Raw genomic sequence first — 16594 nt, 5'->3', positions numbered from 1 at the left:
CATCTAAAAACCAAAAGATAGGGACAGCGGGAGACAGGAGGATGGATGAACTTGTAAATATCAGCATGCAAAGTTAAAAAGATTCTATCAGTAAGACTCATATGATGAGTTTTAGTCTTTTTTCTTTTTCCTCTTTTGAGCATCCAAGAGAGTCTTTATTTCAAGTATCACCATAGGAGGAGTAATTCATTCAAATGAAATGTGATTTACTCTAAATGAGCAAGAAAAATATTCCAAAACATTCTGAGCTCCAAACCTTAACAAAAAAGAAAAGTATTTTTCTTTAAAATACAACTCTCAGAGAAAATAAGCCCTGTTTTTTTTTCTTTTGGTCAACAAATACACTGTGAAAAGATGGTACATTGGCTCTTTTTGAGAAGCAGGCTATCAAATTCTCCTTTTCTGTCTCCAGTCATAGCTAACTGAAGACTACCAGTGGCAGTGAGATGCCATTAGACCTACTTGACTTTTACAGATCTTTTTGAGTTGGATACTAACAGCAGTTATGAACTGGAGCCCAAACATGAAACACTATTAAATTCTTTGAATCTAATACAGAAGCGCTTCAATTATCCAAGCCTTGTGTTATGCCAGATGAGGTCATGATTCTTAATGATCATCATATTGAATATTCCTGCCACATTCTGAAAGCTTAATTATCAAAATTATCCTTTGTCCCTTGTGTCGTATGGATAATTGAGGTTTATATATTTCATGCAAAACAGGTTTTGTACCTCATTAAACAGACCCATCTCTATTTCCACAATGTAATTCCTGAACACAATCTGTGCAGTTTACATCCTCATGCCTGGACAGCATGATTATGCTAACTATAAGGTAAACTGGGCTTTAAGTCAGAAACTGCTAGAAACCCACAAATCAAGTGGCGGGGCTCCAGCTTTGGAAGCAGATCGATTTTCTGCACTCTGAATAGGCATGCAAAATGGCACCGTTTGTTACGTTATTCAAGCTGTTTAGCTGAACAGTGTTTTACTCATGTCTAACTTACACTGGCACTGATCATCACTTGTTTTTAGCAGGAGTGAGTCCAGAAGGCAAATCATACACAGCTCAATTAGTTTAAACTAGTACTACAAAAATGTGACATGCAGATGCTAATTCTTAGTCTGTTGTAGCAATGCAGGATCCTTAGAGTAAGTTCAGCATATGAGTTCACATACCCCCTTTCCTATATACCGATGTGGACTACACAAAAGTCCTCAAAACGAATTAATTCCCATGTGTTTACCCCAAACACAGAAGTACAAAACAGTATGAAGGCAGCAGACTCACTATAAGACACACATAAAAAGCCTAGGGGAAAACCAAACACTTTACTTATTTATCAGCCCATCTTCCCATCTTCTTGGGAAGAGCCCACAGAGAGCACAGGAGTGTTCACAACTGCCACGGCATCACAGGAGTTTTGTCCCTGGGTAGCAGCATGTCTCACTGGCTAAGAGAAAATTCTCAAATATAGCATTCATGAAAACTGGGACATCAACTGCCACTCTGTTTCCAGGAAGACAGGTTTACAGGCAATACATAAATCTAATCCAGCACTGAGTAATTTTTGTCCCTCTTTCATACCTCATTATCTGAAAAGCATCCTAGTAGTATAAGATAGCTAAGAGAGACCTGTACCCAAAGTCCTATTCAAAGGGAAATGCCATGCAAAGGTGATGGCTCTGAGGGGCCTTTCAGGAAAGAAGTGGGAAAGTGGGGTGCAGTGAAAGGAGAGAGGGAAGAAGACATCTGATACCTGCCCCAGCCCACTGACTGCAGAGAACACGGAGCAGCAGTGAGAGCTAGAGAAGGGGAAAAGAGTAGCCAAGAGGGAATTGGGAAGAGCTACACAAACGTCACACAGCAGGAGAAAGGGATGGGAGCTAAAGAAGCCAGAATCATAGAACCTGGCAGTAATCCTGAAAGGATGTGGCACTGGTGGATGTATCTGAAGAGGAGCAATATGATCGAAGGTGGGAGGCAGCATTTGTGGGAGTGCCTCCTGTGGAAGGAGAGCAGAAAGGAAAGTGCCCGCAGAAATAAAGAGGTTATCATGGAGCTACCTAAGGTACAGAAAAAATGGCCTTTACAGCTTCTGAAACGATGTTACTGTGAGCAAATTAACCCTGTCGGCCTTTCTTTGAACAAGTCACAGTGTCCGGCTGTAAAGCTCAGAGAAGGTGGGTGCAATGTGCACCAGAATCAGCAGGGATACAGCTAGTGAGTTTTATGCTATTTAAAATGCCTCAGAAGGGTTGTTTCATGGATATTTCAATATGCAGATACTTAATTTGATCAGAAACTTAATTATCTGTGTCCTAGTTCTTCACTATACCTAAGTATTTGTCTTACAAGATACTACTCCCAATGCATCTCTAGATTTATACTATATATTTATGTATAAAAATCATGAATTATGTTCAGTGACAACTGATCAGAAAACATTAGTGTTGCCTGTAAAAGAAATACATTACAATGTTTGTATCAATAATCTTGAATAGGTTTTAATTTTTACCTTAGCTTTTTATTCATGAAAGAAGATCTTCCCCTCAAAAGAGAAAGTTATTTTATACAGCTAGAATTAGTTCACAGACTTCATTTGAAAAATTTAATTCATCATCCTGATTTCTACCCTGTAGCAGTCAATGTACTTTCACATGCACTGCTCCTAACCATAAATCCACAAGTGAGAAGGCAGTTTCCACTACAAGTGCCTAGTTGAAGTTGAGTTCAGCTCTTTGCAGGATTAAGCCCTACGAAGCAGTAGTGGTGTGCAATACAGAGGAGGTCAGAGCACCGTAATTCTCCAGGTGAGGCTGCAGATGATATCTCATGCGGCAGGTTGCCAAGGAGCTGCTAGGAGCAAAGAACAAATACAGATGGGAGGAGGTGGATGCAGCAAGGATGGAATTACACTGAAATGGCTTTGGCTACATGTGTGACAATAACAGACAGTAGGAGCAGCAAAGCCCAGGACCTGCAGAGACCAGGCAAGGATGCTCCAGCAGGACTAGCAAAAGAGCCCCTGAAGGTCCCAGCAATGCTTCCTCCAATGGCTGAGGTTTCACGCTACAGCTTTGTCAGGCATCCTCAGCCACTTCCTTCAGCTGCTCTCTTATCCCACCTACTGCCAGGGACCCAAGGACCACTCCTCTCATGTTCTGAAGGTGCTGTCCCTTTCCCTCTCCTCCATCCTCCTTTTCAAACTGAGTTATGGAAAAGGAGAAATCACTTGAGAAAATCTGAAATTGCTAAACATGCTATAAAAAAAACCTTAGTAAGCTCAGTGACAGATATAAAAACCTCACAGCTTTTCCCTTCAGAATCATTCAGCTATTTCAAAGCGGCACTGGTTTCCCAAGCACTAGATAGGGAACGTTTCTTTACTCAGGAGAGCAGTGATGCATGTGCCTTCACAAGTGTATGCTTTTACAATACAGCAATTTAGAAAGGCAATTTCCAGTTGCCTTACATAAAACAGTCATTTAAAACTATTGGTTTTCCTCTTGGCTTCTTCGTCAAGCTTTACACAAGAAAATTTTATCTCTTGCCCTCCCATGTACTGTAGTGATAATACATATTTACATTACTTCATAGTGGTGTCATGAGGATTCGTTAATGCTTATAATGAAGATGAGAAGTCCTACAAGCAATATGGTAGATCAAGGCAAGGGGTTTCTAATGAACATTTAGCCCTGTGGTATCTCTCCTCTTCCACCCTCCTCATCAGCAGCTCTAAAGCTCTTTGCCAAAATCTGTCTTCGTGGTCCAGCCAAAGTTGACCACCATATAGGCCCAGGGGACTGAACCACCCAGATAAGTAAAGTTAACAATACTGATCTCAGGCACAGCAAAAACATTGAGAACACACATATACTTTAAAAATCCCTACAGAGGCAGTGACAAGGAGGAAAATGTGCTTATAAAATCAAAATGGGCTCCAGAAGCAAGGAACAAATGAACTGATTGTTATTTAGCTTGGGAAAGTATTACTTTTTCCTCATTTGATTCAATGCCATGCTTTCCTCTGATTTAGTGATTTGTGTCTTCCGTTTCTAAATTATATTCTGTCTAAATATAGTTATCATAGAGAACAGTAAACCCAGCCTGAACACCTGGGCACTTGTTAAAGGCAGGCTATTCTGGAAGTGGTAGATCAGCACACCAGAACCAGCATTCAAAAGCCACCTCCAGTGTGCTCGGCTTTGCCAAGGCTAGTGACATCAGCACTTGGTTCATCAGGTAGCTCCTCTTCCACTCCCCATCCCATCCCACACATGGAGACCTGGTCTACACACGGTCCCTGGCTCTGAAGCTGGAAACGGGAGCTCTCTAGTTGACTTCTCGCGTACAGATAGTCATTGCTCCTCTGTCCCTGCAGCGCCACAGTCTGACAGAGACCCATATTCTCATCCAAATTCATTGGGGAACCACAACTGGGAAACCAGAGCAGGCAGCGCAGGTGCCAACAAACTTGAGCAACCAGATCTCTAGGACATATGAGGTGAGGCACATCTACCCCACCCGAATGGTCTAGATTCAAACTTCATGTGTTTGTTCCCTGAGCCTCAGGATCTACCCTGGCTCGACCAGCCGTGTACAAAGGAGACACAAGCACTCTTTGTAAGTGCTAATAACCTGTGTTTTTCTTACAGCAGTGTTCTTAGAGCAGTGTTTCCTATGCTCAGCTTGTCAAAGCACCAGCTTAGCTTCACTTGACAGTAGTTCTAAAACTGTGCCCTTACCTGAGAGGCTCTAGTGAAAGAATGTCACAGCTGATCTGTAATTCAACATCAAGCAGTGAAAAAGTAGGTCAGGAGGCATGCTGGCACTGCCCTGAGCCCACCCGGGGTCAGAGACACCGCTGGGTCAGGACTGTGCAGGGACAAGGCTCAACCTGAATGTGGCAACAAGGAGTTTCTAATCTTTAAAGAGCTGGCAAAGAGAGCACAGCCACTTGTAAGTCTGAACACTAGTTTGCCACAGGAGACTTTATATGATTACTGTGATTCTAGGATGCTTTTCTTTAATGAAAACATTCCGTCACCACCTGTCAGGAATAAATTTAGGCAAAGAAAACAAGACAATATTGAACTAGAAGGCAGGATCTTGCAAAACATCAGCGCTGATTCATGCCTTCCCATTCCTTCCCCTCCATCCTACTCCAGGCACCATGCCGAGAATACATTAACTTAACTTGCATGGGGATTTAAATTAGATTACTATCCACTTGAGATTCCTTTATTCTTCACCACTGCTGTATTTCTGTAATACTGAATAAAAGTAGCTTTGTCTTTTTCTTCAACAACTCAGTCTCTGTAGAGTCAGGCAGCAGAGGTGCCAAGTACAAAAGTCTCGATTCCTCATTCCCACCCCTAGAACTGGTACACCAGGGTATTAGGATATAAATGTTATTTTTCCTCTCAACACGCACAAATTACCAAAATATTATGTATGTATACATTCTTGCTGGTTAAAGCTGCACTCCTGCTTTTTAGGATCTGAAAACAGTAGTTAAAACAAGTCACTTGTTGTAGGACTAAGTTGAAAACTACTCTTGGACAGAAAATACCCTCTTGCATCACACATTAAAAGAAGCAATGATAAATAACTGTTAGGAAACTGAGGCTTCTATTATCACCCAAGGCCAGGGACATTTTATTCTGCATACCCTCAACTCATTCTAGTTTCTGCAATGACAGCACTCAGATTACAGTCTAGAAAGCTCTCTGGCTACATTTTTCCACAGTAATTTAAAAAAATCAAACTTTACTCGTGTAATGGAACCCTTATCACCCTGCAGAAGGAACTTTTTCCTGCTCCTTTCCCTCATCCAGGTAGTCTCTGTGCTCAGCCGCCCTCCTGTGCAGGTGTTCTGCAAGCCACAAAAGCCCAGTCTGCCCAGACCAGTAGCTAGCCTGGCAGCAGTGAGTGGCATTGAAAGCAGTCCTCTCTGAAAAGTTTTCTTTGTGTTGCAGAGCAGTTCAGAAAACCAACAAGGTCTACCTGAGCTTTCCCACGCTTCAAACAAGCATCCTCAGTGACTGGATGCTTGGGAAGGGAACATCAGAGGATGGGAACACACTGGTCTGGCAGCAGCAGGAGACTGGACACGGCTTCCTGGTTGCAAGGCTGGGCACAGTTACACCTTTGCTGAGAGCTGACGCAAATAGCAAAAATCTTAGAAAAGTTGTCCTAATTCTTTCTTACTAAAGGTCAGATGGAAGCCATTTTCTGAGAAAGTATCCCCAGTATGTACCACCAGCATGGTTTTGGAGGGGAGGGGAGGTGACAGATCATTGAGTCCAATCCTTGACTGAACACCACCATGCCAACTAAACTATATCTCTAAGTGCCATGTCCAGTCACTTCTTGAACACCTCCAAGGATGGTGACTCCACCACTTCCCTGGGCAGCCGACTCCAATGCTTGAGAAACCTTTTAGAGAATTCCTCATGGTGTCCAACCTGAACCTCCTCTGCTGCAGCTTGAGGAAACCTCCTCCTGTCCTGCCGCTGGTTGCCTGAGAGAAGAAACCAATTCTCACCTGGCTACAACCTCCTTTCAGGTGGTTGTAGAGAGTGATAAGGTCCCCCATGAGCCTACTTTTCTCCAAGCTAAACACCCCCAGCTCCCTCAGCTGCTCCTCCTATGACTTACTCTCTAGACCCTTCACCAGCTGTGTTGCCCTTCTCCATACACGCTCCAGCCCTTCAATGTCTTGCTTGTAGTGAGGGGCACAGAACTGGACACAGCACTCGAGGTGTGGCCTCACCAGTGCTGAGTACAGGGGGACAATTACTTTCCTAGTCCTGCTGCCCATGCTGTTTCTAATACAGGCTCTATCTCTCAGGAAGACCCAAACAGACTGAATCAAAATGGTAAAAAGCAATGGAAAGTATATCTCTTCAGCCTTATACATGAAAAACAAACAAAAAAACAAACAAACAAACAAAAAAGACAAAAATTCCCCTTTATTTCTGAACAAGTCAACATTTATCATACATCCATTCACGCTCATTAGCTCAAGTGGCCCAGTACCAAAGGTTTGCCACTGGGGAATATGTCCTTTTTAAACAGTTAATGGAGTTATAATTAATTGTGCTACCTGAAAATACATCTTGACAAAAAGAGAATTGAAATGCATTAAAAACTGTGTTTATTCATCTGCCCAGAGACAAGCCAGAAAAGAAAAGAGAATATAGAACAGTTTTTAGAGCATCTGAAAAGAATGGAGAACTGCTAGGAGACTGGCAAATTCAATTTCTGGTATGAATAATTGTATGAGATGAAGATTAACAATAATACAAACAAAAAAAAAAACCAAACCCAGACGTAAATACTAACTACTTTGCAAAAATAAAGAGAATAAAGAGCTTTGAGTCTTTTTTTTTTTCAACTAGAGGTTAGTTTTTCATGGGAAAATTAGTATTTTCATCAGAAATATATTTTCTTGGCTTTGTTTGTTGCTTTTTTTAATCAAAACCTAATTTTCTATTAAAAAAAAAGAGCTTTGATAAAAACAATATGGTCAGTGAAGCATTTTCTTTTATGATGGTTTCTGGCATCCAGGGTCAGGTTCCACTACATTAAATACAATGGCTTAAGATCAATTGCTCAGAAGCAGAAAAACAGTGACCAAAGAGCTAGTGTCCTCATTTTATAGGTCCCAAAGCCACATGAGATCTGTCAGGGTACGCACAGATGTTGTAGTAGGGCAGAAGAGGTGAGCCCTAGCTATTTTTTTACCTTACAACTGGAGACTATCAAAGATTTTTGGCAGTTCTACTTACTTTTCAATCAGCTCATCTCTGCATTTTCTTCTCATGCCTATTTTTTTCATGTATGTTTTTTGAAGTTAAGATTTCATTGTCTTCTTACTAGGACAACATTCCAGCAATGGGGAAAATAGAGAAAAAGCTGCTAACTGGCCCTTCTTTGAGTCTTCTGTGCTAGAAAGTGCTTTGTCCCTGCCTCAGAACAAGAGGAGAGTGCAATGTTCATCCTGGCATGGGCACACTTTTAAGAAATGTGCAACAAGCCGTCCTGACCTACCACTACACTGAATGGGAATCATGAACACAACAAATTACTTTAAAAAAAAATCCTTCTGATTTTAGTTCAGTGAGACCAACATGTTTAAGAGATCTTAATCTTCCTCCATTTGTTTTCTCACTGTTTCAATCTTAAATTATGCACACATTCTCTGAGACAATATACTCATAAAACATTTCTCAGTTGACCTGCTTAATCAATGGTATGACTAACAGATTCAATATCTCACAAGCAACCTCAGCAGAAAACAAAGCTCAGTTTTGTGTTGCTGCACTGTAAGGAACACGCTGGCTCACATTAAATCCATGCCTGTCTCTTGGCTGGAACAGTGGCCAACAGTGGATGCCTTGGGAAGGCTTCCATGATTAGAATAATCATGTAATGGTGCTCCACAGAATACTTTCCAGCTGCTGGAGATCTGCAGGTCAAGGGCTTTCTGAGCGTGCAGTGTTAATTTTGTCCTCAGAGGCTTCTGAAGTATTCTCCCCAAATTTGAATCCATGGAAACTCATGCTCTCCCCAACACCCAATGGCCAGGAAGGCCAGGAATCTCACAGCTAAATGAGGAGTCTATCCTTCTGCTCTGAACCTGGGGGGGGGCTGATGGTTTCATTTGGGCACAGTTCTTTTGCTGACAGAGACAATGAATAATTACTCACTCTCTGATTCTTCCTCCCTGTGTCACTTATGCCTTGCTCTCCTCTCTGCTTACCAACAGAGGTGGCAGATAAAAATATGACCAGTAAGAAAGACAGTTAAAAGCACATCAGCCATTTAAATGCCATTTTGAAAAGTGAACACAGGGACTTTGATACATAAACCTTGTAGACTTCCCATTACATTTTGATTCCTTATTGTCCAACCTCAAAGGATTTTATTCTAGAATCTCAAGAAAATAAATTTTAGGACAGAGATTTTAAGTAGACGGTAAATATATCTGAGAAATCCCATTGACATTTCTTTATACCACAATGACACTTCCAACTTAAGACCCCCAAAACTGCAAAAATTCCACCTTATCTTTTAAACATCCTAGTTTACATTGCTGACCAGAATGAATTAACCTTCCATCATCTATTGCCTGCCACAGCACACACCACCACTGAGCCTGAAGTCTCAGTTTCATTGCCTTGGTCCCCTTTATACCTTTGCTACTTTCAAGCCTTTTCAAGCACTGGAAAATATCTACTTCATTTTGGTCCATATTTGCATCACAGACATTGTTGGCAGAGATGGATCCTACTGCTAATTGGTTGAATTGCAGGAAAAAAATCAGTAGAAGCAGCAGTGGGAAAGATGAACTCCTTAGCAAATAGGAGTGCTTGAGGTAAAGGCAGAAAATCCTCTTTAGTCCTTCAAAACCAAAGCTCATGTCCCACTGAAATCCTCAATTGCATATCATGTGATCTTTTAGACACTTAAACATCTACAGGCACCTAAATTCACTACAAATTCAGTAAAATCCACTTAAACCCACCCCAGTCACAGCCTGTCCAAGTGTAGAAGAAATCTCCATCTGTCTGTCCTGTTTCTCCCAAAGGTGAGAGACCCCTGTTTGAACCCCTACTCTGGTGTGTTTGGAGCAAGGATTTATTCAGTGTTTCCTCATGCCAGCATGGCCTGTGTCTTAGGCAGTTAAATTGACTGCCTGTTAACTCAGCTAAATCTAATGCTTAAGTAAGTTATCTGTTGTCATGGATTTAACTGCTAACACATTTTATATTCCCTGAGGGTAGTCAAAATAGTAGAGCCTCTAAAATAGCTGAAAAAGAAAATCTCATTATTACCTCAACCCTGAAATTTAGTCTTTGACTGACAGTGTTATATACTATTTGAAGACAATCTCTGAACAACTAAAGATACCAAAAGGGCACATATTTTCCCCAGAAGAGCTATGGTGACACCCACTCCCATTAGCCCAAACCGTCCCAGAATGTGCAGTTTTGCCCAACAAGACCAGACAATGACAACTTGCTTAAAAATAAGGCTTTCATTCTCCTCAAACACCTGGCACCTGGTGAGTAAATTTTATAGCAAGATGCAGCACTGTCCTGTACCTGTCAATGTATATTTGTCCCTCCTCACTACCTTAGGAATTAAAGAGAACATTAACAAGCCAGGCTGTTTCCTTTCCCTAACCATTAGTACTTGTAAGAGTAGTTACTGACTACTGAGCATCAGAGCCGGAACCCACCTAAGAGCATTAAATGATATATAATAAAAACAGAAGTAGCACACAATTTTATCTTCATTACACATTTTTTTAACCCAGTCTGGATTTTCAGTATATTCTGCTCATACCAATTTTTTCTTTTTGTTGTCCCTAAATACTAATTTCTTGCTGATGTGTTTGATTTTCATTAATTTCCAAGTGTTGGTACATCTTGCCTGAAGAAATAACACAGCGGTATTTGACATGTGAATTTGTTTACCCTAGTGAAAATTAACACGGTACACAGAGCTGGTATTCAAAAAGATAATAAAAGCAGACACAAATGGGAACTTATATCTAATATGTACTTCGGTGATCTGATGAAAGATTGCTGAGACCAAATAAATTAGCTCCTAATACAGTCAATTAAAACAGGTAGGTCATCTGGCAAGAGAAGTTGAGAAAAACAAGTCCAAAGAGATGAGATTGTTGAGGTTTGGAGAACTGGCTTTCCATCTGTTACCTAGAAAGGTAGTCTACCCTCTCTGTTACTGCATTCCTGCAATGTCTAATAGACAGCTTATCTCCATTAACTACAGTGCCAATCTATTTTATTTGAATGATCAGGAAGGAGGAGGGATGAAAAAATAGGAAACAACTTCAGGGATTTTCTTCCTGCTTATACTTAGTATTTTTTTACTAATACAAAACTGAGTGAAAAGAGGGGGCATACAGAAGAAAAAGAATCAGATCTTTCCCGTGGAACAAAATCAAGTGAACCAACCTCAGCTGGCATTAGCTACATATCCAGATACTACACAACAGTGTTCTTACAAGCAAGAAAGTACTTGGAAATGCCTATGTTCTCTCGAACTATTTGGAACAGCTTGAAGAGCGAGGAGAAGCAGAGGTGGCCAGGAAGCTCTGTACACACAACCATCACGTTTCTGAAGTCTGAAAAGAGTATGTAGAGACAAGAAAGGGGGGAGACTCTGGAAGGATATGAAATGCCTACAAAGTATCTCAAATGTGGTGTTAGGATAATTAGTAATCATTGACCCCACTAGTACTCAGAGGACTTCAGAAAGCTCTCCCTTTGTGAAGAACAGGTTGGACATATGTAGCTGGAGGGGCCAGAAAGGGTGGTAGGCAGAGGCAGGCACTTGGTAAGAGCTGCTGAGCTAGGCTCCAGGCTCAGCAGAGAATCCCAGAAGCAGCAGGCTAGCAGAGCATTGCTACTGCCCATCCTTCCCTGTCTGTGGTGGTCTCTCTGCCATACTGCACAGCCCTGATGCATACAGCACCAGATCTCACCCTGAACTGCTCTGCTTTCCTCCACGGACTACAGCAGGGACCTGAGGAACACAGGGAGGATCATCTGTCTAAGATGTGCTTCTGCACTGATGAGCAAAAGTGCAGAGGAGGTTGCACAGAGCATCACTGTGTCACTCTTGAAACTACAGGACTGCCAGCCTCTGCATACGACTGCTGGCTTCAGGTCACCAGCGCCTGAAGGACTTCATCCCATTTCAGTGACTGAAGCATGGGGCAGGTTCCTTGGAGAGATCAGCTCACCTGAGTAGCCAAGGGCTCAGCTTCGGGAAAGTCCACCTCATCCACACAACTCAACAGCAGCTCCCTCGGGGCTCTAACATTTCACTAATTCCACTCATCCTCATAGGTCTAATTTCTCTATATTAGAGTTGAAATTCAGTACACCTCCAACAGAAAGTACAGGGACATTATTTCACATCTCCAGCAACAAACCCCGAGTTTTTATTATGTTTATGAGACATCCAAAACAACTCTTTTACTTATTGCTTCTTTATGAGTGCAGATGGCACTGTAAAATTTGATCCAAATGGAAAGTGTAGATTTAACTATTTTGACCCATCCCAAGAGCTTGAGCTTTTTATCTCAGTGGCCCAGTCCTCTCCAGTTTTATTTATTTATTTTTTATTTATTTATTAGTCGCTGAAACATAAACTGCATTTACTGACAGCAAATCAGAGGGGTCTCAAATGTTAGGCTTCTTCTTATTGGCCATAAAAATCACATGACAGGGAGAATAAAAGAAAACCAGGGGTTTCTCCCTGTTTTATCTTCCCTTTCTGACAAATAAAAAGCAAAAAATGAGATCCTAAGACAGAAATGCTAGAAAATCCTCTGTAACAGCAGAGAAAAAAGAGGAGATAAAGCAATCAATGCTGAGGTTTCATACTCCACCCTAGAGAGCCATGACATGAAATTAATTTTAACTGTTGGTTGACCCCATGACTACTGTTTTTCCAAGACATGCTAAGGACCTGATCTTTGAACTCAGTGCAGAAGGCTGTCCAACGGGATGCCTAAAGTAGGATTGGAGCACTCCTGACGCAAAGTGAGGGCTGCAATTGTGTTTCTTTTTATTTCTTGCTCCATTTGCCTAAAAGATTTCCTTTCTCAGATGATTTGTCACAGAGCCTTCATTAGTGCTAAGATTTTTAGGTAACACCTTATTACTTTAAAGCTAAAGTTAGCTTAGTTTAACTTCTCTTGGCACTGCTCTAATTCTTGTGTACAGCAGAGGAATTTAGTGCAGGTGGCCCATAATTCACACAGAGGTCAGTCTGCAATGGATGGCTCATGAACGTGCAGCACAAAACAGGCTGCCAGTGTAAACCAGCCTTCAAGCCCCAATTCGGCCCCTAAGCAGCCCCAGAATTAGGTATGAAAAAGAAACAAGGCTCAAATACCTTGTATCCACAATCCCCAAGGTCATTTTGCCCTTCAATAAACTCTTAATTTCATATCTTGACTATCCCTGCACTCCCACTCCTTGTAAGCAGAGTATGATGAGCAATGAAAGAAGGTAAAATTCAAATAAAACATTTGTTCCACATTATTCACAATGAGAGGATAAAATTAATCAGTTTCTCTTAAACAGCTTGTCCAAATTGTATAATAAGCACACAGTAATTAACACTAAGTGTAAAAGACTGTTTTGGGATATTTGTAAAAGGCATTAGCAATATCAGGCTAAGTCCAGTTAGATGGAGGGTTCCTCCCCAGAACAAAGAAAAATCCTAAATCATCTTGTTTGTTCTGTGTTGCTCAGGCTCCGCCAAACCAAGCACAGCCGTCGGAGCCCAGATCAGTGGCTCAGCAGCTCTGAGGACCCCAGACTCAACGACCTCCTTCGCCATGCAGCAAGGGTAGAGATTTCCCATGTCTTTTATCATGAATTTTGAGAGATGTCTTGCAACTCCAGTTGTTTGAGCTATCGCACACTTAGGCTAAGGGGCCTAAGGGTGTAACAACAAAATTCGGAAAGATCACACAAAACGGGAGCAAGACAGGAACAACAGCGGGACAAGATGCCTGAGCAGCTCTTTTGATAATGTGCTTTCTACACTGGCACTTTCCTGTTACAGCCAGTTTCAGCAGCCCAGGTGCACCTAGAGGGAAACCTTGCCTTTTGGAAGGAGCAGTGAGAATTGTGATTGGAGCTGGATTGCCAGGGAAAGGATCCTTACTGACTATAACAGCCTTCGGCTGCAGCTCCAGAGTGGGATCTAGGGCTATTGGGTAGCCACGCTGCCCTCGGCTCAGACCTTCGGGTCTTTAGCAGTGCCTTCACCAGTCAGGAGAGACTTGCGTTCGCCTGCTCACGGCACCACTGGCGCCGCTGCCTCGTGTGGATGGAAAGCTCTTCCCTTGGCACGAGTCTCTCCGTGCCCGAGATCTCGCGGCCACGGGATCGTCTGCCGCCGCGCAGGGAACAATAGCGGCAGGGGGAGCCCCGGTCGCCCGCCCCGCCGCACGCCCGGTGCTCCCGCCCGCAGCCCCGGGCGGCTCCCGCTCCCGCCCCGCGCCGCCGCAGCCGCCTTCGCAGCCAGCGGCGGCGGCCTGCGGGGACACCCCGCGCCCCGGCTCTCCGCCGCCGCCGGCATCCATTGCAACTCCGGCCGGAGCGCGGCCCACCCGGGGAGGCAAAGTTTGCCCGGCCCCGGCGCTCCCCTCGGGCCGCGCCCCTCGCACCGCGCCCGCCCCGCCTGCCCCGACCCGCGCAACTGCCCCGCGGGCACCGCTCGGCGCCGCGGCGCCCCCTGGCGGGGCCCCGGCACGGCCGGCGCTGCCCCGCTCCCCGCCCCGTCCGGCCTCCCCCGGGGGGCTCCCGGGTCCGGGCGGCGGCCCCTTGCCCGTGTTTGCGGTGCTTACCTTCCGCAGCATGCTGGGGGCAGCGCTCGGCGCCGCGCTCTCCCGCCCCTCACGGCGCCGCGGCCCCTCCGCCCGTGCCGCCCGCCTGCCCGCACTGAGCGGCGGCGCAACGGCCGCGCCCGCCACGAGGCAGCGCGGCCGCGGGGGGGGCCGGGCCCACCCGCCCCCGCCGCCCGGCCCCTTCCCCGGCCGCGGCCCCCGCCCGTCCCCGCTGCCCGCGGCCGGGGCAGCCGTGCCCGAGGAGGGGGCCGGGGAGCGAGCGCCTGGCTCCGGGCGGCTCCCGGTCACGGCGCGTGGGCGCCCCGAGAACTGTGGGGAGCCCCCCGCGGGAAGCAGCGCTCGCTCCTCAGCGCTGCCCGGTCCGGGCCAGAGCAGGGCAGGGCAGGGCAGGGCTGGGGCTGCTCCCCCTGAGGAGCCAGGAGAAGCCGAGCTGGATAGCTCCGTCGCCCCGGCCAGATCCGCCCGTGGGAAGGCACTCGGACGACGCTGCTTTGGTGCTCTGTACGTGAGCACAGTGCTCCAGCTTTCCGTAACGAAGCAAGTCCCACCCGAAGCAAATTACACCTATTCCAGCAACAATTTACTTTTCCTGAAAGCTGTAGTACATCGTTAGAGCGACAAGCTGTTCTCAAGTTAAAATAGAATCCGATCTTAAAAGTATTTATTGCTAATTATAGCGTGCTTTCTGTATTAATGTTAAATGAAAAACCCAGGGCTCCTGCTGTCCGGTGTGTGGAGGTGAATCGTGGGCATGTTACATCTGCACACACACACCCAGGATGAGCCTGTGTGCCCGGCAGCTGAACGCGGGCAACGGAGCAGCAGGTTGTGTTGTGTCTTGGGAGGAGAGGACTACACATTTCAGAGTTTGAAGCATGTGGCTAATCTTAAGGCAACCCATTATTTTAAGTTTTCCCTGTGTTCTGGTACATTCTTCAAATACTTTTTCATGAAACTTCAGTCCTGTAAGCATATAGCAACCCATGGTAAAATAATTTCTAGCAAGCTAGTTAGTAAGTGAAAAGCAGAGAAAAAAGTTAGAGCAAACTGTCATCCCACTTGGACTTAGTTTGACAGGAGCAGTTTAGCTGAAGCAACAGATGGCAGGTTAATACCAAGTTCCTAATCTTCTGTCATGGAGAGCTGGGAGCCACACCACAGTACTCAGCCATCAAATTTGACCATCAAGTTTGTGGTGCTGAGTCAAATCCTTTTGCTTTTGATCTTATGGTGTAAGGTATCACTCAGTGCAATGTTGTGTTAAGGTGCTAAAATGGAGGGGGGGTCACTTGAGTGGAACCTGCATGACTTTTTTTTTTGTGTTGGTTATGGTTAAGCAGTGGTCAGTGACAGCTATTGGGCTCAGATTTGCTGGACTCCGATTAGCATGTTAATTTGTATCTCATGATGCTGGTTGTTAGTTACTTCTCCTGTCTCAGGTCTGATTATACAGACTTCAGTTGTGCTTCTATTTGCTTGCTTCAGGTTACCTCTTCTTTTTCTCTTGAAAATGAGGAACCTGTCATTTTGTCAAAATTTCTCTATTACAGGTATGATATTTTCAGAGTCACTGTAAATGACTATGCACAGAAAACAGCGGTGTTTCCAGGAATACTGTCTGCTACAGTCATTGACTCTTCTTGTCCATTGCCCAGTGTAAAACGCTGCAAGACACATCCCTCTTAATGCACCTGCTGTCACCCCGGCTGTGACAGACTCTCAAATGGCTTTCCTTTCTTCCAGACATTTCTCACTGAAGTGCACGTGTCCTGCTTGCATAAGGTTTGATTGTGTAAGCTTCATACAACTAGTAGTTTACCTATAAGTGAAATGGGATAATAATGAAGAATAAGAACATCAGGAATAATCCTAGACCATAGACATATGGGAATCTGCTTTGGGTATTTGGCTTGTTTTCTCTGTAATTACACTCATGAAAATGTATGTGCTCTGCAATAACTTCTTTTCTGAAGAAATTCTTTGAGTATGATTAAAAGAGAGTTGGAATCCTGATATTCAGGTGTTGCAATGCTTATATTACAGGTATGGTGTTCTTAGAGTACTCCAAACTTTAGTGCTTGGTACCTTAGCTTTTTATCCATTAGGAGGATTCAGCACCTCGGAACAGGTTTCATTTCCTGATGAGCCAGAAAGTAGCTAAGGTCAGCAACTGAATGAGTT

The 16594-nt window shown here is 44.2% G+C and overlaps 1 protein-coding gene across 1 annotated transcript in view; it reads right to left on the bottom strand.

Annotated features, from left to right (window-relative positions):
• The window catches only part of TMCC3 (transmembrane and coiled-coil domain family 3), a 133449-nt gene extending 118973 nt beyond the window's left edge, over positions 1-14476 (bottom strand). The window contains exon 1 of the mRNA XM_027732213.2: positions 14414-14476. Coding sequence (XP_027588014.1) covers positions 14414-14425 — 12 coding nt within the window. The 5' untranslated portion in view covers positions 14426-14476. The remainder of the gene's footprint in view (positions 1-14413) is intronic.
• Positions 14477-16594: the final 2118 nt, after the last annotated feature.

This window comes from Pipra filicauda, unplaced genomic scaffold, assembly GCF_003945595.2.
Source record: "Pipra filicauda isolate LSUMZ 115617 unplaced genomic scaffold, ASM394559v2 scaffold132_size2486313_pilon, whole genome shotgun sequence".
NCBI classification, from domain to species: Eukaryota; Metazoa; Chordata; class Aves; order Passeriformes; family Pipridae; genus Pipra; species Pipra filicauda.
The sequence above is the reverse complement of the archived record's forward strand: the minus strand, read 5'-3'. Positions and strand labels throughout refer to the sequence as shown.